The sequence below is a fragment of the Geotrypetes seraphini genome, chromosome 3, assembly GCF_902459505.1.
Source record: "Geotrypetes seraphini chromosome 3, aGeoSer1.1, whole genome shotgun sequence".
Classification (NCBI taxonomy): Eukaryota; Metazoa; Chordata; class Amphibia; order Gymnophiona; family Dermophiidae; genus Geotrypetes; species Geotrypetes seraphini.
The window spans coordinates 69845392-69869511 of NC_047086.1; the positions used below are offsets into that span (position 1 = coordinate 69845392).

Consider the following 24120-nt stretch of genomic DNA (forward strand, 5'->3'; position numbering starts at 1 on the left):
TTTCACAATTTGTTTGTTTAACTGGCTATGTATGGACCCCTGATGCAGACATTTCAGCCGAAATGTTGTGTGTCGAGTCCAACGACTTGTCAGATGTTTTTATGACTGATTATGACTTATTGACTCATATTGCACTTTTGGTTGATATTAAAGTTTGAAGACCTATCTCTTTCTGCTCTTGCTTGTTGGATTTCATTTGTGCAGAGGTGTCTGTCTGTTGTTTTTTGCTTATTCATGGCATTGTTGAACAGATTCATATTCCTGTACTTTCTTCTGCCCCACCTGTCTGTTTCTCAGTTTCCATACACCTCCTGTCCCCGAGTCCCGCCTGCTATCATCCCTATTGCAACATACGTGGGTGTTCCCATGTGTGGGTGGAAGGATGTGAAGTCTGTGAGGATACAATAGAAGTCATTAGAGCAGGCTACTCTTACTACTGCATGTCAGTGTCTGTAATAGCTCACAAGAGAGGGAGAGGGTAATTTGTAGTGTAGCACATATGTAGTTTGGAACATAGGTCATGGACCCTGCAAATAGCCTGGAGCCCCCCTCCCCCTGTAACAGGGGGACTCACCAGGGTTACCATATGGATCCAGAAAAAGAAGGACAGAGTCATGTATCAGGATTTTAGGTCCAATGCTTTGAATGGAAATAAGCAACACCACTCGAGGCTCAAACATTTCATTGCCTCAAGCTTTACGTGTCCACTCGTCATGGTTTTTACCACTATTAGATTATTTTTCTTTCTTTCTTTTTAACTTTACTACTTAATTCAAAATTTATTTAAATAAATATAGTTTCACTTAACTTAGTGGTCTCTTATTCAGGGAAATATTAACCGACGTTTCACCTATCGCTTTTTCAAGGCCATTCCCAAATAGTGTCACCACCATCTTGCTTGATCACCTCTTCAAACTAAGAACTGGCATCAGGGCAGGATTAATTCTTTGAGGGCCCCTCGGCCCACAAGTATACTGGGCCCCCCACCCCACCCCACTGCCCCGCCCATGCCCCACCCCCATTTATCTGTTTTCTTCTTTACTTCTTTATTTCCACTTGTATTTCTTTTTTCTAAATTCAAAACAGAGATTAGCATACCAATGCACAGTTTTTTTTCTATGCAACCCCCAAATATCTCTGAACAAATCCCCCTTCCTTCCCATCTATTTAATCAGGACTTTAACTCTGAACCCTTTCCATACATATATAAAAGTGTTCAAATCTAATATAATAAAATGCTAGGCCGCGCATGCGCACTCCCATCGCGTGCGTCTGTTTTCCATGAGCTGTAGCGACCCATAGGAAGTGCGCTTGCGCGGCTTACGGTCTGGCCTGCTCCCTGCCGTATTGCATTTTTTAGTTGAAAGATGCAGCGGTGGCTACTCTCACGATCCCCGCCTGTGTCGGACTTCCAACGCAGGTGGGGATCTTGAGAGGAGCCACCGCCGCGTGTTTCAACTAAAAAAAAAAAATACGGCAGGGAGCAGGCCAGACCAGACCAGCAAAAGTGAGAGGTGGAAGCCTAATAGCCCCGGCAGCTGTCGGCCACTGCAGCTGTAGACCGCGGTGGCTGTCGGCGGCTGCAGACCGTGGCGGCTGTCAGCAGCTGCAGGCCGCCGCGGCTAAGCACAGAGCACGGAGCCACCACAAGCGACGGCGAGGAGGGAGTGGGATCAGGCCGCAGAGGCTGTCGGTGCCTGCAGGCCGTGGCGGCTTTAGGCAGATGTCGGTGGAGGGCAGACAAAAAATAAAGGCGGTAAGGGTTGCTGCTGAACATGGGAAAAGGTGCTGATGGACCGGGGGGGGGGGCAAAAAAAGGAGGGGGACAAAAAAAGGAAGGGAGGCCTATTGCTGGACAGGGTGAGCAAAAAATAGGTGCTGATGGACAGGGGAAGAGGTGCTGATGGACAGGGGGGCAGAAAAAGGAAGGGAGGCCTACTACTGGACAGGGGGAGCAGAAAAGAGGTTCTGCTGGACGGAGGGGGGGGCAGAAAAAGGAAGAGATGCCTCCTGCTGGACAGGGGGGAACAGGAAAGAGGTGCTGCTGGACAGGGGGGGGGAGTTAAAACAAAGGGAGAAGGGCTGCTGCTGGATAAGGGGACCAGTGAAGGGGTGGTGGTGGACACAGGGGAAGAAAAAGGAAGGGAGAATGGACAGGGGGAGTAGGCAAAGGGTGGTGGTGGACAGCCGAGGAAAAAGAAAGACAGAAAGAAAGAAATACAGAAACAGGCTAAGGAGAGAGGGATAAATAAATAAATACAGACACACACATTCTAGTACCTGTTAATGTAACGGGCTTAAAGACTGGTATATTATAAAGCAGTAATATTATCTGAAATATAAGTCTATATTAATAACCAAGTTTACAACGCCTCTCAACTGCCTCACTCTATGTCAACCAACTATAACCCATATGTATGTATAAACAACCAAATCTGTAACTCCCCTAGTATGTTCCACTCCATGTATGTTAACTTGTAACAAAACAACAAGGCAAGCAGTCCATCAAAGAATCCAACATGAAAGAAAAGAAGATCGGCAGAAAATAAGTAGATTCAAATCAGGTTTATTCAAGGTGCTCCCAAGAACCATGCCCGATGCATTTCGCCAAACAAGGCTAGTCAACGCTAACAGAAAACCATGTCTTTCATACACAGAGAACACAGAAAACACCTTCGCCTAGTATGGAATATGTAATCACAAACTAACCCCTCCCCCTTTTATAAAACTGTAGTATGGTTTTTAGCCACGGTGGTAACAGCTCAGATGCTCATAGAATTCTGAGCATCAGGGCTGTTACTACCATGGCAGGTGCTAAAAAATGCTTTACAGTTTTATAAAAGGGGGGATAAAATAGAAATACGTAGACAAAGGTTAAATTGAACCATCAAGAGCTGGACTCTACATACAATGCAACACCACAGAAACAGTGACGCATGTCCCCTAAAGCAAAAAAAAAAAAAGAAAATTTTTTTCTACCTTTGTCTTCTCTGATTTCAGCTTTCCTCATCTTCTTGTCATTCTCTTCCTTTCATCCACTGTTTGCCCTCTCTCTACCTCTTCTATATGGCATCTTCTCTCATTCTATGCCTATTCCAGAAACTGTATGCCTCCCCCTTCCATCTCTCCCTTCACCCCCATTGGTCTGGCATCCATCTTCTTTCCTTCCCTCCTCCAAAGGTCTGGCATCTTTCTCCTCTTCTTCCTTTCCCTCTCCCACACCCCCATTGTCTGGCATTTCACTCTCTCCTCTCTCTTCCCTCCCTTCTATCAGCATCGGCCCCCTTTCTTTCCCTCCAACCCAATTCCATCCAGTATCCTTCCCCCTTATGTCTCTCTCCCCTTTCCCTGCACACCAATTCCACCAGCATCCTTCCCCCATACTCTCTGTCCACCACCCTTCCAGGCCATCCTGCACCCTTTCTCTCCCTCTACCACCCTTCTATGCTCCTTTCTCTCTCCCTCCAAACCAATGCCTTGCAGGAAGGTCCTGCAATGACTGCAACTGCCAGCTCTGCTCAGGAAGACACAAGTGATGTCAGAGGGGGGTGGACCGGCAGACACAAGAAGTTGCAGCAAGGTCCTGCGATGACTGCATCTGCCGGTCCACCCCGTCTGATGTCACTTACATCTTCCTGAGCAGAGCGGGCAGTTGCAATCATCGCAGGACCTTCCTGCACTTCAGCACGGCTGCCGACTCTGCTCTGCAATAAGTACAGCAGCCACGCTGAGGTGCAGGTCCCGTTGTAGAGTAGGGCGGGAGGTTCCGGACCCGGCAGGCTGTAACCTAAGGCAATACGCCACCCCTCACTAGTACGCTACTGTAGTAAGATTTATGGATGACTAATAGTTACATAAACAAATACATGCCTGTCTTAGTTTTCTAGGGGGAACTATAAACTACTTACCCAAGGTTCGTTAATTGGCCAGTTTATACTAAGAATAGAGACCAAGGCTATGGGAAGAATTTTATTATGAAAATAGAAAAATATTACTCATAAGCCAGCAGCAATAATTAATTATTGTTCACAAAATATCCAAATACATGTATGAAACTCAGCACATAATTATTATACAATAATCCCTAAGTAAATGAGTGAATATACTAATTCTTACACACTAAATAACTCCTTATAATAATAATTCCTGCTTAGCAGCAACTAAAATATAGCTTATCACCACAGGTACTTCACTTCCTTGTCCCAAAGACAATAGAATTCTCTCTCTAACCCAGTGATTCCCAACCCTGTCCTGGAGGAACACCAGGCCAATCGGGTTTTCAGGCTAGCCCTAATGAATATGCATGAGAGAGATTTGCATATGATGGAAGTGATAGGCATGCAAATTTGCTTCATGCATATTCATTAGGGCTAGCCTGAAAACCCCATTGGCCTGGTGTTCCTTCAGGACAGGGTTGGGAACCACTGCTCTAACCCATCTGAAAAGACAATAGAATTCCTTATCCTCACCACATAGATCAGGCCTCAGCCTTTGGTACAGATGATGTGTCAAAGGAATAAAATGAGAAAGAAAAAGGCTTCACAATTGAAAGAAAAAAAATTATTTCCAGTTAGTATATACACACTACATTTGTAGCAGAAACCTTCACCTGCCCAAATTTTCAAAGTGGAACTCTTTTTTTTTATTTATTTATTTATTTTTTATTAATATCTTTATTAAACTTTCACATCAATCACAAGAATAATCTTGTTCCATTTAACACAGGAAGGAAACCATTTTACCAATCAAACCAAAAATCAAATACAGAAATATTATTTATCCCTTTCTTAGACCACAATAATAGGGGCTATGGAAATCTTTTAAATTTGGAGATATTTAAAGTGGTATTAAATTCTAAAGAAAAAGCTTAATGTGAAACCGATTACTATCTTACTAATAATCCATCGTATAATCAGTCCTTGATGATATTTTTGACTTTCAGGAAATCCCTCAAGTGGTCTGGAGAAAAAAAAAGTATACTTAATTCCCAAATACCTCACCAAACACTTGCAGGGATAAGCTAATAGAAACGTAGCCCCCAATTTAAGAGTTTCTTTACGCAGAGATAGGAAATCCTTTCTTCGTTCTTGTGTGACTTTAGAGACATCTGGGAGTGGAACTCTATTAATGACAGTAGTCCCATCAGAGAAAGACATTCTTAACTGTAAATTTTCTTTCATTTGGTCATACCAGACCCTCCTGCCATATTTTTAAGCGGCGTAGAGTGGGGAGTGTTGGGTGGCAGGAGGGAGTGGGCATCCTTACTGCAATTTGTGGATCGCCGAGGGGGGTGCGTTTGTTGGGGGGCGGTGGTAGCAAAGCAATTGTTGATGAATCAGTCACTTGGCTATTTTGCATGGGGTTTTACTAATTTGCATGGGTGGGTCGGATCGGGTCGATGATTCATCGCACAGTAGTTTAGTGAATCGGGTCGGGGTCAGGGAACGATCACAAAACCAGTAAAACTGGTTTTGCGATTGTTGGTACAAGATCAGAAGCTTTAGTGAAATCTAACTCTTTACACCATAAGGAGGATTTTTGCAGATGAAAGAAACTAGCCCCATTGAGCATTAGCAGCTTATGGATTGACACCTGAGGCTTATTCCTCCTTTTGGTTTAGAAGATATAAGTATTGGGAGGCGCACAGGTTGGGAACCACTGCACAAGGGGGTTTTTTTGTTTTGTTTTTTTTAAGAAGAGGGGGAACTTATTTTTCTGTAATCTCCCAGGTAGATCAATACAGTAACAAAGTAACATAGTAGAAGACGGCAGATAAAGACCTGAAAGGTCCATCCTGTCTGCCCAACAGTCACACGCATTATCAATTTATGATTAAACCAACAATGAAAGTAGTATAAAAATACTTGAGTCTGGTCTTTGCCATTTTTGGGTCAAAGACCTTAGAAAGACAGTAACTCCGGTTGTGAAAAACTAAGGCCAATACCAGGCAGACAAGCACCACTTAACAGTACAGCCATTTGTTTTTTATACCATCCATTTTCTAATTAGGGATCCTCTGTGTTCATCCCACACCTTTTTGAATGTCTCCAGCACTTCCCTTGGAAAAGCATTCAAGCTTCAACCACCTTCACCATGAAAAAGAATTTCTTAATGTTATCCTCAAGTCTACTACCCCACAACCTCAAGTCACGTCCTCTAGGTTTACTGTTTCACCAACTCTGAAAAAGATTTGTTTTCTTAGTAACACCTTTCAAGTATTTAAACATCTTCTCCTCTATGCCTCCTTCTTTCTAAAATATACAAATTCAGGACTTCAGAGTTTTAGCAGTCTTTTAGCTGTTTTTCCCCTCCTATGCCAAATCGCACCATGTTCTGGTAAATTTTCAGGACATACAGTATACGCATAATTCTTTCCTAATTCTGTTGAGCCGGAAAGAATAAAAAGGTTTTGGGGGAAGAGTTAAAATAGGGACAAAGCAATTCCTAAATAAAAATGAGTGTGCAGGGTGGCTGCAATAAATAAGTACAACATAATGCATATTGACCTGGAACACATGTTCCCACATGATAGATTGCATCAGAACTGTGGCAGCTCCTAAATGGCAGCTAGCTTCACTACCAACTCTAACGGGAGAATATGGATTTTCACAAAGTAAACAGAACACTTTTGACCCTCTAGGGAAAAACTTAATGCTACTGAACGTCACTAAATAGCAATTACCATTTCATATCAGAATATGCTGGATATATTGGGATGTTGTAGAATGAATTCAAACAATCACAGAATTGTATCACTAAGCTACAATACACTTACCCCCTCTTCTATTAAACTGCGCTAGCAGTTTGTAGCGCAGAGCCGCGCTGAATGGCCCGCGCTGCTCCCGACGCAGTTTAATAGAAGAGGTCCTTAGTATATAATAAAACCAAAGTTCTTACAACTCTGAATGAAAATACACCTCCAGCAACCACAGGTGGTTGAAATATCTTGTACAATTCTGTAATACTCTTTTAGGACCTTTAAGTTTTCTAATGCGAAGTGACCATGTTATCTCATGAAAGGTAAATGATAAGGCATCCATTTTATCCTATGGGCATCTTAGCATTTAGCGAGCGCTAAATTGGTTAGAGCACCTTAATAAAAGGACCCCTTATTTATTTGGATTTAGCTCACATCTTTTTCCATTGTAGCTCAAAGTAATAACCGTATTTTTCGCTCTATTAAGATGCACCTGACCATAAGACGCACCTACTGTACATGTAGAGGAGGAAAATCCAAGGAAAAAAAAAATTTTGCTTCAGAATTTTTTTTCTTGGGTTTTCCTCCTCTACACTTAGGTACATCTGGTGGTAGGCAGCCCCTCCGGTACATTTTTTTAAATGCTGGCATCTGGTGGTAGGCAACCCGCAGCCCCCGGGTACCTTTTTTTAAATGCCGGTGGTCCAGTGTGGTCTTGCCAGGAGCTTTCCATGCTCCTACTGGATAGCTGCCTCCTTTGTTGCTGCAGAGTGGCGAATAAGGCAGGAGTGCGAGCTTTATGCTTTCTGCCTGGTCCCGTGCACTCCGTGAATGTCTGCCATCAGTTCTCGCATAAAGCTTGTGCTCCTGCCATATTCGCCACTCTGCAGCAACAAAGGAGGCAACCGTCCACCAGAAGCATGGAAAGCTCCTGGCGAGACTGCGCTGGACCACCGACATTTAAAAAAAGGTGCAGGAGGGTGGTGTCAAAAAATTGTATTTGCTCCTTAAGACGCACCCACTTTTTGGGGCGCAAAAAGTGCATCTTATGGAGCGAAAAATACGGGACATTCAGGTACACTACGTACTCCCTCTGTTTCCAGAGGACTTACAAACTAATTTTGAACCTGAGTGTTTAAATCTTTATTGATTTTCAAACTTTGATACAATTGGTAAATCATAAATACTGCATAAAACGCACAAATAACTATACAATTATTACATTAAACCAGGGGTGTCCAACCTTTTGGCTTCTCTGGGCCGCATTGGCTGAAAAAAATGTTTCTGGGGCCGCACAAATGCGCAAACGCTGCAGCAAGACAGAGGAGGAGCTGGCAAGATGGTACACCTGGGGGCAGCAGAGGAAAACACTGCATTGCCATCGATTGGGGCCACACAAAATACTTCACGGGGCTACATGCGGCCCTTGGGCCGCAGGTTGGACACCCCTGCATTAAACAATCATTTACTCCCATCTTCATCTTAATTATTAATATAATAATACATATGATATGATTTTAATATTATAATTAAATAATTTAACTCCTCAATGTACATTTCCCTCCCCCCACCCACCCACCCTCCCTGGATGTATAAATAAATCTAATGAAAAGGGGAGAAACATGACCCTTACTGTAATGCAACAAAAGTAGTCAATGGACTCCATACATCATTAAAGGACTTACTAGTCCCCAAACCTTCCGCCATCATTCTTTCATACTTATGTGGTACACACATTTACCCACCAAAAAGTATAATTAATCCTGTCATGGTTCTTCCAATTATGTGTGATCAGTTAAACACCTATTCCTGTCATGATCAGGAAAAGGCGACTTTTATACTTGTCTAAAGTAGGCTTAACATGAAGTAACGTACCACAAAATACAGCCTCATAGAATAAGGGGATAGATGACCCAAGAATGAGAATTTTGCACCTGAAGAAATGGAAGGTTAAGTGACTTTCTCAAGATCACAAGGAGCTACAGTGGGATATGATCTGGACTTTCCTGGTTGGCAGCCCAGTGCTCTGAACACTAGGTTACTCCACCGCTCTGTACTTGTGGTATAATGAGGATTTAAAACGGAAGCAAATTCCACAACACAACAGAGTAATCTGTTTTAAGTATTATGGAGTTTATTAAAAGAGAGAGTACTTCAAATACAATTATTAAAAAAAACAAACAAAAAACAAACCCTTATACAAAAAAACAATAATATTTAAGTTCAATTATTTTTAATCAGCAAATTAAGGTAAATGCAACATAATCAAGGCATCCATGATTTTCCTATCAAGCAGAATATTTCAATTACATTTTAAACATTGGCACAACCTTTATATTACTGTAGTATGTCATTATAAAAAAGAAGTCCTTGAGATGAAAAATGAACTCGCAGAGCTATTGTAATTCGTAATTTTTCTTTAAAAACCAGAATAGTACCAGAAGACTGGAGGCTGGCCAATATGACGTCAATTTTTTAAAACGGTTCCAGAGGTGATCCGGGAATTTTTAGTCCGATGAGTCCAACGTCAGTGCCGGCCAAAATGGTAGAGACTATTATAAAGAACAAAATGTCATAACATATGTGTACTATGAACGCAAGCTAAATTACTATGAACAAAACTGGATTTTTAGGTTGAATACGGTATACCCGGGAAGTCTAAACTAGGAAATAGAATGGATGTCTCTTTTCTGATTTCTGATTCGCTACTGCTGCCCCTGATGTCAGAGAGGAGGGAGGTTTAAAAAGAGGAGCAAAAAAATGCCACAGCCATCTTTGTCACAAAATTGCCAATCATCGGGATGGTGTGGAGCTAAAGTAGAAGGGGTAACTATTCAATTACTAAAAGGTTTGTCGGTTGGGAGGGACCCCTTTCTTTAAAGATGTTTTTAGAGAGGTTTGTAATAGCAGAAATGCTTGTTTACTAAATTGATATTTTATACCGAGTTTAATTAATGTATTTTATTGCAGGGGACTTTTTTCTTGATACAGCCTTCGGGCGAAACATGTCGGAATGACAGGTCCCTTCCCGATAATTACTGACAAAGGGAAAACTCAGAAAAAGAAAAAAAAAAAAAGAGGTTTAAAGACTAATTATTTATTTACTGAAGTATTGAAGCACTAATGCACTAAAGCACTTTATATAAAACATAACGGTCTGATGAGGAGGCTAGTGCCACATAGTATTTGGCCACTCAAATTAATTGTCTAATACTGAATAAGTAAAAAGCTATAAGTAAACATGCTGTGAAGTACTGTTTTTGGAGAACACGAGTGACAGTATAACAGTACAAAGGATTGCTGCACACATTACTTATTCAGAACATATATGTAAGCATGGATTAATGAGAGAAAGGAAACATGGATTTAGTCAAGGGAAATCTTGCCTCACCAATCTTCTGCATTTTTTTGAAGGGGTGAATGAATGTGTGGATAAAGGTGAATCAGTTGATATTGTGTATTTGGATTTTCAAAAGGCATTTGATAAAGTACTTCATGAAAGACTTCTGAGGAAATCTGAGTCATGGGATAGGAGGTAATGTCCTATTATGGATTAAGAACTGGTTGAAAAACAGAAAACAGAGAGCAAGTTTAAATGGTCAATATTCTCAATGGGTAAATAGTGGGGTTTACTCCTACTTCAAAAATGCCAAGGGTTGAAAATATTCAAACAACCACTCCCTTGAAAAAATAATAAATGTATGCCCTTAATAGAAAATTTTTTTTTTAATGTCATTCGCTGGCTCCCATTAGATGTATTTCTGAACTGTGTAATTCACCACACTTCTGGCATACCATCAATCAAAGTACTAAACTTTTTAAAGAATCACCAAACCTTCGAGGGGATCTTAATGAAGGATGGGAAAAAGCCTCAGACTCATGCCTATAACTGCAATTAAATGTGCAATCAGGTTACACAATGGAGCTACCTCATTGACAAAAAAATCCACCTCCTTCCAACCAATCCCCCCCAAAAACCAGTTAGATTCCTTTTGAAAGTATAAACGGGGTCAACAGAAAGACATAAATATTCTGTATGTGGGCTGTGTCAAGGTGCGACCATAAAAGTGCTAATGGCTAATGCATTCACACTGCGTTTGGGTGTGTGCCAGTAAGAAATGTTACCAATGTAGAGACCTTTCATCTCACCTGAATTCCTTCTTCACCATAATAGGAACCCGTTATTCTTTGTCTGCCATAACATCCTCCCCACAATCGTTATCCAACTTCCCGCTGGTGCCCGATCATGTTAATGTAATATGGAAACACGTAAATTCTTCAACAACCTATGTATATTTTCTTCTAATCCATCCCTGGACTTAGTGTATTTGGACTTCAGCAAAGCTTTTGATAGCGTCCCACACCGCAGGTTATTGAACAAGTTGAAATCGCTGGGATTAGGGGAAACACTAGCTGCATGGGTTAAGGATTGGCTGAGCGGTAGAATTCAGAGGGTGATGGTAAATGGTACCCCATCCAAAACATCAGATGTGACCAGTGGAGTGCCACAAGGCTCGGTCTTAGGTCCAATCCTATTCAACATATTCATAAGTGATATGACCCAAGGGCTCAGAGGAAAAATATCATTGTTCGCCGATGACGCCAAACTGTGCAACATAGTAGGTAAAAGCACTATGCCTGACAGTATGACGCAGGACCTACTACTATCAAGTTTATCAAGTTTATTAACACAATTTGATAAATCGCCTATTATAATCACTAAGCGATGTACATAACAAAAAATATATCAAGTGCAAAGGGGTTAACATTTTAACATAAAAACATTTAACTTGAACAAACATACAGTGGGAAGGAAAAGATAAAAGTTACAATTTTTGTTTGGGGTAGAATAAGGAAATAACAGTAGGTAAGGGAAGTAATAACCTCAGCAATATTAAATTTATTATACTTTAAACATTAAAAGCATCTCTAAATAAATAAGATTTTAAAAGTTTTTTAAATATTAAAATATCTTTTTCGTTACGAATGTATTGGGGAAGGGCGTTCCACCATAGGGGACCAGTCACCGAAAAGATGTCGGCCCTTCTAGTACCGATGATTTTTAGGGAAGGAACTGAAAGAAGATTCTGGTTGGAAGAGCGAAGTGAACGTTGTGTGTTATAAGGTATCAAGAGTCTGGAAATGAATTGAGGTTCGCCGCATGCTAAAGTTTTAAAGATAAGTATTATTATTTTAAATGTGATTCTATGGCTAATAGGTAACCAATGAGAGTCTATTAACAACGGGGAAACATGGTCATATTTCTTTGCATTGTATATTAATTTTATTGAAGTATTTTGAATCAATTGTAATCTCCTTTTTTCTTTTAATGATATGTTGAGAAAGAGAGAATTGCAGTAATCGAGTTTCGATATTACTAATGAATGAATTAGTATTGTGTTTAGATTTAGGGGTCAGAAATTTGGATATTGATCTAATACGGCGTAATTTATAAAAGCAGTTTTTTACCGTAAGAGAAATATGATCGTGGTAAGTGAATTTCTCATCAATTAGTACACCAAGAATCTTAATTGATGGAACTAGATTAAGTGTGATGTTATTAAGAATGAATGGGTTTGATAAAGTTATATCGTTCCTCCAAGTAAATAATACAATGGTCATCGACTTGGCAGCTCAACTTCAATGTTAAAAAATGCAAAGTGATGCACCTGGGTAAAAGAAATCTGTGCAGGACTTACACGTTAAATGGTGAGACCTTAGTTAGGACCACGGAAGAACGGGATTTAGGAGTAATCATTAGTGATGACATGAAAACTGCCAATCAGGTGGAAAAGGCTTCCTCCAAGGCAAGGCAAATGATGGGTTGTATCCGTAGAGGTTTTATCAGCAGGATGCCAGAGGTCATAATGCCACTGTACAGGTCCATGGTGAGACCTCATTTGGAATATTGTGTTCAATTCTGCAGACCACATTACTGGAAAGATGTGCTGAGAATGGAGTCAGTTCAGCGGATGGCCACCAGGATGGTCTCGGGGCTCAAGGATCTTCCGTATGAAGTAAGGCTGAATAAATTGCAGCTGTATTCACTTGAAGAACGGAGAGGAGACATGATTGAGACATTTAAATATATCACGGGTCGTATCGAGGTGGAAGAGGATATCTTTCGTCTTATGGGACCTTCGTCCACCAGAGGGCATCCGCTGAAAATCAGGGGAGGGAAATTTCATGGGGACTCCAGAAAGTATTTCTTCACTGAGAGGGTGGTCGATCATTGGAATGAACTCCCACGGCAGGTGATTGAGGCCAACAGCGTGGCAGATTTCAAAAATAAATGGGATATTCATGTGGGATCTCTAATGAGGTAAGGGCAGGAGGTTGGTGAGCAAACTCATGGGGGAAGGGTCACTGGAGTGGGCAGACTTGATGGGCTTTGGCCCTTTTCTGCCGTCATTTTTCTATGTTTCTATCTTGCACCTTGTAATTCTCTGACCGCGCAGTGTTCTCTTATCTACATCCGCTCTGCAATTCGCTGATTGTATAGTGTTACTTATTGTGAACCTTGTAATTCACTGACCCTGTAACTCACCTTGTACTTTCACTGACCGTTCCATGTTCTCTTATCTACCTATACCCTGTAATTCGCTGTTTGTACAGCTTTTCTTCATTGTGAACCGCCTTGAAGTCGCAAGATTATGGTGGTATAGAAAAATAAAATTATTATTATTATTTTACTAAGGTGCGCTAGTGTTTTTAGCGCACGCACAAGATTAGCGAACCATTGTAAAAGGAGCCCCTACTGTATTTATCTTAAACACCCTTAATACTTATCTTTACTGCACTCCGTTGACCTATAAACCATATAAACGCCATCCTGACTCTGCTGCTGAAGACAATCAAGTTTGCTCTGCCAAAGCCAAAGCTGACGATGGCCAGCCAGGATTTCGTTGTAGCTGTGTCAGAACTTTCCGGCTAAATGTGGCACTTGAACTCCGTGCTCAATGGCACACACAGTGTGAATACATTAGCTGGTAGCGATTTTATGGTCGCACCTTGACACAGCCCACATACAGAATACTTATATCTTTCTGTTGGCCCGGTTTATACTTTCAAAAGGAATCTGTTTTTTGGGGGGATTGGTTGGAAGGAGGTAGTTTTTTTGCCAATGAGGTAGCTCCATTGTGTAGCTTGATTGTACATTTAATTGCAGTTACAGTCATGAGTCTGAGGCTTTTTCCCCTCCTTCATTAAGATCACGGCAAACTATCTGCCCCATTAAAAAAAAAAAAAAAAGAAAAGACGGCTTCCCTTCTCTTCTCCCCCCCCCCCCCGGACATAACTTCCGATTTTGGAGGGAAGAGAAGGGAAGCCAGCACGCACACGTTAGAGCCCCGGAGCATAAGTTCGCTACAGGCTAAGGCGTGAAATCTCCAAGCTGGTTTTTTTTAAATGTTGAGCAGCAGCGGCAGCAGCAGAATTTAGCCGGGCAGAGGGCCCGGCTAAAAGGCCCTAGGGAGAACACTGAAACCGTTAGACCCAGGTGCTCGAAGGAGGAGCTTGGTATATTAACAGGACATTTACTGGGAAATAAGGAAGAATTAGATAAAAAATAGGCGTGACACACAGTATCACTCATTATGCTTACCAATCCATAGATTAATAAATGAGGTAAGGAATATGATTAACCAACGAAAGTATGAAATGTAACATGCACCAACATGGGCCAGAGCACTCAGAATCATATAAAAGAAAGCTCCTTGAACCAAGGATTCAGAACTCATCGGAAGTTCTCCATTAGTCTGACCAGCCTGGTGTGTGCTCTATCACTCTGTATGCTGTGTGATTTGTTCCTGTAAGCCAGGGGTGCCCACACTTTTTTGACTCGTGAGCTACTTTTAAAATGACCAAGTCAAAATGATCTACCAACAATAAAATTTAAAAAAACACAACGCACACTGTACGCATAAAATTGTTAATTATCATTCCTATTCCGGGTTTTTTTTAAAGAGGTCAAAGCAGATGACTCTATGCACTGTCACCTCAGTAACAACCATACAAAAATAGACAAATACCCACCCCCTCCCTTTTTACTAAACCACAATAGCAGTTTTTAGCGCAGGGAGCTGCGCTGAATGCCCAGCGCTGCTCTCGACGCTCATAGGCTCCCTGCGCTAAAAAACACTATTGCGGTTTAGTAAAAGGGGACCATTTTGTAAAATATAGACAGCAGATATAAATTCAGACACATTTTGATCACTAAATTTAAAATAAAATCATTTTGCCTACCTTGTCTGGTGATTTCATGAGTCTCTGGTTGCACTTTCTTCTTCTCACTGTGCATCCAATCTTTCTTCCCTTCTTTCAGCCTGTATGCTTCCTCTCCTCCACACCTCATTCCCTCCCCCAACTTTTTCTTCCTCTCTCCCTGACCTTTCTTTCTTTCTCTCTTCATGCCCCCTTTCTTTTTTTCTGTTTCTCTTCTTTCCTTCTGTCTCCCTGCCTGCCCCCTTTCTTTCTTTCTCCTGCCCTTCCCCAAGCCACTGCCACTGCCGCTGCCATCGGGGAACAGGACCCAAACCGCCACCAATGGATAACAGGCCCCAAAGCCGATGCCGCCGACGCCCCATGCTCTGCCTGCATCGGGCCCACCAGCATTCCTCTCCCTGACGTCAATTCTGCCATCGGAGAGGAAGTTCAGCTGGCCTGAACTTCCTCTCCGACGGCAGAATTGACGTCGGGGAGAGGAAGGCTGATCGGCCCAAGATCGACCTATTGGGAAAAATGCTGCTGGGTCCTGTCTTTGAGGAATAAGAAAGTAGGCAGGACCTGGCAGCAAGAAGAGCAAATTGCAAGCTTCACTGACCTGTCTCCTGCTTTAGCCCGCGAACGGGACTCTAACATGTGCGTGCCGACTTCCCATCTCTCCTCCTCCCCCCGGACATAACTTCCGGTTTCAGAGGGAAGCGAAGGGAAGCCGGTACAAGCACATGTTAGCCCCCGGAGCATAAGTTCTCCAAGCTGTTTTTTTGTTTTTTTTTAATGTTGAGCAGCGGAGGCAGCAGCAGAATTCAGGAGCAGGCCAGTCAGGAGGGGAAAAAAGAGAAGGGAACCCGCTCTGCAATCGACTGGGGTCGCCTGAGCGAGCGACCTTCGATCGCGATCGACGCATTGGGCACCCCTGCTGTAAGCTATTGCTATTCTATTATTAAATTCATATTATTTGAACCAGCATAAAGAGAGTCGAGTGGTCTTTATGTGGAGGACGTAATAGCAGCTCTTCAGATGTTAGGAGGGAGTTAGCATTCCTCCTGCCATATTCACATGGGCAGTGTCAGGCTGGTGGCAGGAGGGAGTGGGCAATTCCTCCTGCCATCTTTTTGGGATTGGGGGAGCTGTCGGGAAGCTTTTTTAAAATATTTTATTAGATAGATATTTTGTGCAAAATATCTGTGCCATTAAGAAAAAAGCCTGCAGAAGCCCTGACAGCAATGGTAGGAGGCTGCTTCTCCTGTCAGGGCTCTGCCCCGACTTAATTGCTCACTGAGCGATTGAATCGGGGGTTTGCATGCAAATGATTTGCACCTCTATGCAAATCATTTGCATACAAAAAAGATAGTGAATCAATCGTTGTTTTGGAATCGGCCAACAGCGATTGAATCGCTATTTTTAGTGAATCTGGGCCAAAGTTGTTCAAAGTTGTTAAATCGCAAGAGGACCTTGTGAGACTGGAAGACTGGGCATCAATATGGCAGATGATGTTTAATGTGAGCAAGTGCAAAGTGATGCATGTGGGAAAGAGGAACCCGAACTATAGCTAAGTGATTCTGGGTTCTATGTTAGGAGTCACTGCCCAGGAAAAGGATTTAGGTGTCATTGTTGAGGATACATTGAAACCTTCAGCTCAATGTGCAGCGGCGGCTGAGAAAGCAAATAGAATTTTAGGAATTATCAGGAAAGGAATGGAAAATAAAGATGAAAAGGTTTTAATGCCCTTGTATCGTTCTATGGTATGGCCATATCTCGAATACTATGTGAAGTTCTGGTCACTGTATCTCAAAAAAGATAGACTGGAATTGATACAGAGAAGGGCGACAAAAATGATAAAAGAAATGGGACGACTTACCTATTAGGAAAGGCTAAAGCAGCTAGGGCTCTGCAGCTTGGAGAAGAGACAGCTCGGGGGGATATGATAGAGGTCTATAAAATAATGAGTGGAGTGGAAAGGGTGAATGTGAATTGCTTGTTCATCCTTTCCAAAAATACTAGGACTAGGGAACATGCTATGAAGCTACTAAGTAGTAGATTTAAAACAAACTGGAGAAAATATTTCTTCACACAATGTGTAAATTAAACTCTAAAGTTTGCTGCCGGAGAATGTGGTGAAATCAGTTAGCTGCTTGGATAATTTCCTAAAAGTGAGGTCCATAGTCCATTATTGATATGGCTTGGGGAAATCCACTGTGTATTTCTAGGATAAGCAGCATAAAACATGTTTTACTACTTGGGATATAACTAGGTACTTGGGACCTGAGTTGGCCACTGTTGGAAACAGGATATCGGCTTGATGGATCTTCGGTCTGTCTCAGTATGGCAATTCTTATGTTCTTATGACATGCACACAGAATATTTTTTTACTTCCTAATTCTGATACCATAAGTATAAGTATAAAAAATATCTGTAAGATAGAACACTCTTTAAATTACATATATTGTCATTTCAAGTACCTGACTCCCTGGCTTTTCACTCTCCCCATTTGGCAGGCCCACAAGGTCAAGAAAAGTGCTAGCTTGCTGTATGACAAATTTGTGGTGATACAGCTACTAGCTTTTGTTAACATGGCAGCATCACAGCAATAATCATATTGGATCAAACCAATAGTCCATCTAGCCCAGTATCCTTCTTCCAATCCCGATCACAAATACGTGACAGAATCCCAAATAGCAAGATTCTGATATCAGGGATAAGTAGCAGCTTTCCTAGTTTATACCTTAATAGCAATTAATGGACTTTTCAAGTTTCAAGTTTTATTAAAATTTGATTGAACGCTTATCAGTATTTATAAGCGATTTACATATAAAATAGGGGATACAGTAATATAAATTATTAATATCACATATACAAAACAAAAATTACCAACCAAACACAAAAGAAAGAGGGAAGAACTACAATTCATAATAGGACAAAAAACATGTAAGGCATGGAGAAAAGAAGAAGAAAAAAATATTGTGGAGGAAATTGTCCAAACCTTTTAAATGCTTACTACTTTTACCACATCCTTCAGTAATAAGTTCCAGGGCTTAAGTATCCATTGAGTAAAAAAAATATCAAGTTTATTAAAATTTTGTTATACCGCCAAATCTGAATTCAAGGCAGTGTACAGGTATATCCAAAAATTAAAAGTACACATATTTAAAAGTACAAGAGTACAGTGGAGATTTGACGTACATTGACTTGACAAGACAGACGGACAAACTGGAACAGGAGAAAACTAGGTAGAACTATATTGCTTTATATATTCTCCTATTCCTTTTAAAAGTATTACCATAACTTCATTAAGTGTCCTCTCATCTTTGTACTTTTTGAAAGAGTAAACAATTCATACAAATTAACCATGTGTCACAATATATGATTGAGAACCACTGGTATAGACTGCTGGTGAACGTGGAGGGGCATTTTCAATAGGACATCTAAGTCCAACTGTGGATGTTTCCTGCAAAACGTCTAAATTTGGACTTCCAGAAGGGTCCATTTTTGAACATGCTGGACACCCAACTTTTTTTTTGAAAATCATCTAGTTGGACGTCTCGGCCACCAGGACATCCAACTAGATGTCCAACCTCAGGTCATCTAACTTTATTCCCCATTTTTTGACCACAATACCGTCCAAGTTAGTTGAAAATGTTCAAATGAAGTCCATTTGGATGTGAGAGTGGCCAGCTTTCTAATGGACTAGAAACAAAGACATGCCAACAAAACTTTGGGGCACATTAGAAGGCCCTGCTGTGAACTTCACATAAACATTTCCAGAAGTACATCTCTGGTGCAGTGGTTAAAGCTACAGCCTCAGTAACCTGTTGTGGGCTCAAACCCCACACTGCTCCTTGTGACCCTGGGAAAGTCATTTAATCCTCCACTGCCCCAGGTACATTAGATAGATTGTGAGCCCACCGGGACAGTTAGGGAAAATGCTCAAGTACCTGTTTCATTCAAATTTTTGGGGGGTGAAAGAGGGTCAGTGACCACTGGGGGAGTGTGTGGAGCTCATTACTTAATCTCTCCAGTGGTCATCTAGTCAGTTTGGGTACCCTTTCAGCACTTCTCGAATAGGGAAAACGAGAGGGCACTCTCTAAAGTTAAAAGGGGATTGATTCCGAACAAATGTAAGGAAGTTCTTCTTCACCCAGAGAGTGGTGGAAAACTGGAACGCTCTTCTGGAGGCTGTTATAGGGGAAAACACCCTCCACGGATTCAAGACAAAGTTAGACAAGTTCCTGCTGAACTGGAACATATGCAGGTATGGCTAGTCTCAGTTAGGGCACTGGTCTTTGACCTAGGGGCCACCGTGGGAGCGGACTGCTGGGGACGATGGACCACTGGTTTGACCTAGCAGTGGCAATTCTTATGTTCTTAAAACATCTAAGTTTTATCTAGGACGTCCTGGAAAAGGTTGGATTATAGCTGCAGGAAGTTCAAGTCGAAGCCCACCCAAAGTCCATCCATTCGCTGCCCATGGAATGCCTACCAACATGCCCACTGATACTCTGGACACACAGCAGGTAAGAAGTCCTGCTAGATGTCCAGAAAATCAGTTTTGAAAATGCCCACTTGGATGGTTTGACTAGTAAGACATCCAAGAGCCAATTTATGCTGGTTTTTGGACATTAAGAGGGGTATAATCGAAAGGGACGTCTAAGTCCGTTTACATCCATTTCGCAAGTCGTCCAAAGTCAAAAAGTGCCTAAGTCCCATTTTTGAAAGAGACGTCCAACTTCTTTTGACTTTTGAAAATTGTCCAAATTAGACATCCTGCAGTTCTGATCTAAAACGTCTATCTTTTTAGTCCATTTTCATCCAAATGTCCGTCCAAGTCAAAAACATCTAGAACAAGCCCTGTTGGACGTGGGAGGGGCCTGCAAAGTGAACACCCAGACAGGACACCTAAATAGTGGGGTATCTTACAGGACACTGCTGTGAACTTCACAAACAGGGTGCCATGGCTTCCCCTCACTACAGCTCCCTTATAGGTGACGGCGAGCCCCCCAAACCCACCTCCAGAATCCCCTAGACCCACTTATCTACCATCCCTATAGCCTTATGAATGCAGGAGCCACTTATATGCCAGTACAAAAGGGTTTTGGGGGTGTATAGGGGAGTGCACATGTTTCAATATCAATACAATGATTACAGGGGCTTATGGGCATGGGTCCATCTCTCTATGGGTCCCAAACCCACCCCCAAGATGACTTAAGCTGGCTCTGGGCTGGATGATTAAGCTTTCCTATGCTAGGCAGCCAGGTGATGATGGTCTGGAGGCTGAAATTTGAAGTTATTGGGGTGGGGGGTGTTGGTGATCCCTGGGGTAGTGTGTGGGGGTCTGTGTATTCAGTGATTATCTGGTGAGTTTAGGTGGGTTTTAGTGACTTAGACCATGTTTTAGATGGTCTAAGTCAAAATGTCCAAGTTTCCTCTAGGCTCTGTTTAACCTTCGGTTATACATGCTGTACGACTAAGTCTAAGCCAGCCCACGTCCCGCCCAACTCCCGCCCTCGACACGCCTCCCGAAACGACCCGTTTAGCTTTGGACGTTGAGCGGCACTATGAAGGTCTAAGTCGTTTAGAAATACGTCCAAAACCCGGTTTGATTATCGGCACTTGGACTTTTTAGAGAAATGTTCGTCCAAGTGCCGACTTAGGCCAGTTTTTGGACGTTTTTCTCTTTCGATTATGAGCCCCTTAAGTATTTGATTATGCTCCTGTTAGCCTAGATTATTATTTTCACTCCTGAAGGTTTTATACCAGAAAGACAAATATATATTCCACAGAAATGACAAGTGGGATATAACAAACTAGGCCAAACCAACCTAAACAACCAACCTAATTCCCAAGAATTAGCATATTACTTCTTAGACAAGATAAAGAGGGTACAAAAATGAAATCAACAATCCACCTAACACCAAGAACCCAGAGACCCAACATAAACTCAAAACAGCAGACAAGCTGGAACAGCTTTGAACTACTCACCTTGGATGAACTCTCCTCTCAACTAAAAACACTATCAACTCGAAGCTGCATACTGGATAAAAGCTTTCCACACCTCTTTGCACACATTCCAAACAAACTAACATCATGGCTGACCTACTAGTTTAACAACCTACTGATCAGTCAATTACCAATGCAAATGGGCTGCATTGCACTAATTCTTATATTCCAAAAATCCAAGGAGCTGATCTAACCACACCATCCAATTTCAGACCCATAGCGGGAACTCCACTGCTTACCAAACTATTTGAAACCCTGGTTTGTACTCAACTCAGCCTACATTGACAAATTCTCCTGCCTTCACCTTCAAAGTGCTTAAAAGCTTTTTCAAAATACATTTGTAGTAAAAGCACATAATTCAGTCAGTTTACTACATAGCAGTAACCAGACCAGAACCAGAACTTAGGAACTGGTTTTCTTATTGACATAAGAACAGAAGTGCCTCCACTGGGTCAGACCAGGGATCCATCGCGCCCAGCAGTCCGCTCCCGCGGCGGCCCATCAGGTCCATGACCTGTAAGTGATCCTTTGTCTAAAATCTTTCAATCCCCATTTTTCTTCTATCTATACCCTTTCATAATCCTATCTCTATCCCTATCCCTCCTTGAATCCCCTTGACTTTTCTATATACTGTACATCTACTTTACTGATGTTACTATTACTTTGTAAATTATCTCTATTTTTTTTGTCTCTTTCTATGTACCTTAACTGCTAAAGAAGTAGCCTGAGAATCAGGGTAACTGGGTTCAATTTCTACTGCAGTTCCCAATCTCTAGGCACTTACGGTAAACCCTCCAAAGCTCTAGATACAACATAAGCACCTGCCTATAATATGTAAATTAATTGTAATCACAATGTCAAGTCACATCCCTTTCCTTTCACTTCCCTAAATGTGTTATATTGGCGACACATGTAAAACTGTCATTTCAACAGTTATCTGAATTTGTATCCTAAATAGAAGTCATTGCCTCCTTTTCATAGATAGATAGTAGTGATCCTTAAGGGATAGTAAACCCTTCCCCTGGATCCAGAGAAAGACCATGTGCTGAGATCTGTGCACACCTTCCAGGAGAGCAAGTCAAACTCACCTCCACCCCCGTGTAGCTTTCAAAGAAGAAAAGCACCATGCTTTGGTAGACAGTGTAGAGTCTATCATCCACCTCGTGGTACATGCGAGCAGGCAGCACGGAAGAGAGCAGCCGCCACACTGCCCAGGCAAGGAAGTAAGTGGGAGCTGTTCCCAACATGACAGCGGTAGGCAGCATGTAGCGCAGGGAGTAAGTGTACAGCACCAAGGACAACAACATCTTTCGTCGGGAAAACAAGCCAGCAAAGGAGCAAACATAAAAATAAATCTGGAATTCGAATCCGTGTCGCCACTAAACTTTGCACGGTGTGCTAGCCCCACGCCCCTCCCCCGGTCCGTAACCTTACTACAGCGTTCACATCCATCCGAGGCCACAAGCGCTAGAAGGCGCAGCCAGTGCCCTGCTCACACACTTCCGCCAACAACCTCTCCCAACCCCGCGGTCAGAAGCGCCGGCAATAAGGCCAGCGTTGATTGGCTACCGATTGACTTCCGGCATGCTAGGTTGCTAGGCTGAAGACAGGGTGGCTCTGTGCTGTCATAAGGGAAAGGCGGCGGGTCTTAGCGCTCGCGCGCAGCATTGTAGAGCGAACTGCATAGGGGGAGCTTGAAAAACGTGAACGGGCTGGATGCGTTTTCTCTTGAAAAGAAAGAAAGAAACAATGTTTCATGTTGCAATGGCGTTCCCAAAAACGGTATGTGTAATTCCGTGGGAAAGAAGAGAAACAACAACAAAATATTTTTCTATTAAGGTTAGTAATATATAGAAATAAAATAAAAGGAATAAAGCTGATACCTTCTTTGTTAGACTAACTTACCCCCCCCCCTCCTTCTATAAGGGGGTGCTGAAAAGTTCTCAGCCCAACCAGCTTCTTATATTCTGAGCGTTATTTTGACACTTTAGTTGAAAGGAGCATTATCTTATTTCATTAAGTGCCAATGTGCAGAAACGAAATTCTATATTTTGACATTGTTTCAGATCATTGATTGAACCATATGCATGCCATTCTCTTCTTGGTTGGGCTGAGAACTTTTCAGCGCCTCTTGGTACAAAGCCACATGGCAATGCCCAGAAGCCCTTTAAATCCCTATGGCTTCAGGGCAGTCACCGCAGAGGCCCATGCTAAATGGCTTAGCAAAGGAGGCCCTTAGTGCATTCTTTGATTAGCTTTCAAAGGTAATTCTTCTTGTGCTCTTGGGCTTCTGCAGTTGGCATCGTAATTGGAGTAGATGTCTGGGTCTTTCCGGGCTGTGGCTGAAACGATTCTACCTTCCCAGATGGGGCGAGACAGACAGCTGCAACCATCCTAACCCTTTCTCTTCAGATCAGATTTCCAATCTGAAGAAAAAGGGTTACCTTCAAGTTAAACAATGCACTAAGGGGCTGATTCTCATTGGGCTGCTGAAAGTTATGCAGTGGTAGGCATCCTACCACCAACTAACTTAATTGTTTTAATTGGTGATAAATGTGGTAATTGACCACAATTTTTAAAAATCAATTAAATGGTGATTTTTTAAAATTGCCACCGCTAAGTAGCCTCCACGATAAGCGTTTGTCTCCCTTGTGGCTAGCAGCACATAGTGACGCCGTAGCCTAGAAGGGGATGTGGTTAGGAGCAGAGCCAGACTTCAATGTCACTATGTACCACTGGCTGTGATTCCGACATGACCCTAGGCACCAAAAATGTAGGCCTGTGAAACCCTGGCCTACATTTTTGGGGCCTAGGGTCCCCTCAAGCTACGATTCTAGAAGTTGCACGTGTTGGCGACTGATACACAGCAGGCACTGCTTCAAGAATCGGCCCGTAAGTCCAATAAAAAGGTAATCACCTTTATTTCTTTTGATTTATTTCTATATATTATCTTAAAATGTGGACTAATACTGCTACCACACCATTTTGCTGTTAAAGGTGAGGGAGCCTGTGCACTAGAGCTCATTGAGAAAGCCTGAGCTGGAGCTGATTTACATAAGAGTTGCAAATGCTGCTGGGAGCTGTCCACTCTCTGTGAGTGAGCTATGGTGTTGAAAAGGACAGTTCCCAGGCTGTGAGCTAGGAAAAGTGAGAGCTTGTTCAAGAGCTGGAATGCTGAGCTCTGACCTAACTTCCAGTAAGCACAG

General features: G+C 42.2%; 1 protein-coding gene across 1 annotated transcript in view; it reads right to left on the bottom strand.

Annotated features, from left to right (window-relative positions):
* The window catches only part of AGPAT5 (1-acylglycerol-3-phosphate O-acyltransferase 5), a 177903-nt gene extending 155411 nt beyond the window's left edge, over positions 1–22492 (bottom strand). Inside the window, exon 1 of the mRNA XM_033937963.1 lies at positions 22003–22492. Within this exon, the coding sequence (XP_033793854.1) occupies positions 22003–22221 (219 nt within the window). The 5' untranslated portion in view covers positions 22222–22492. The remainder of the gene's footprint in view (positions 1–22002) is intronic.
* Positions 22493–24120: the final 1628 nt, after the last annotated feature.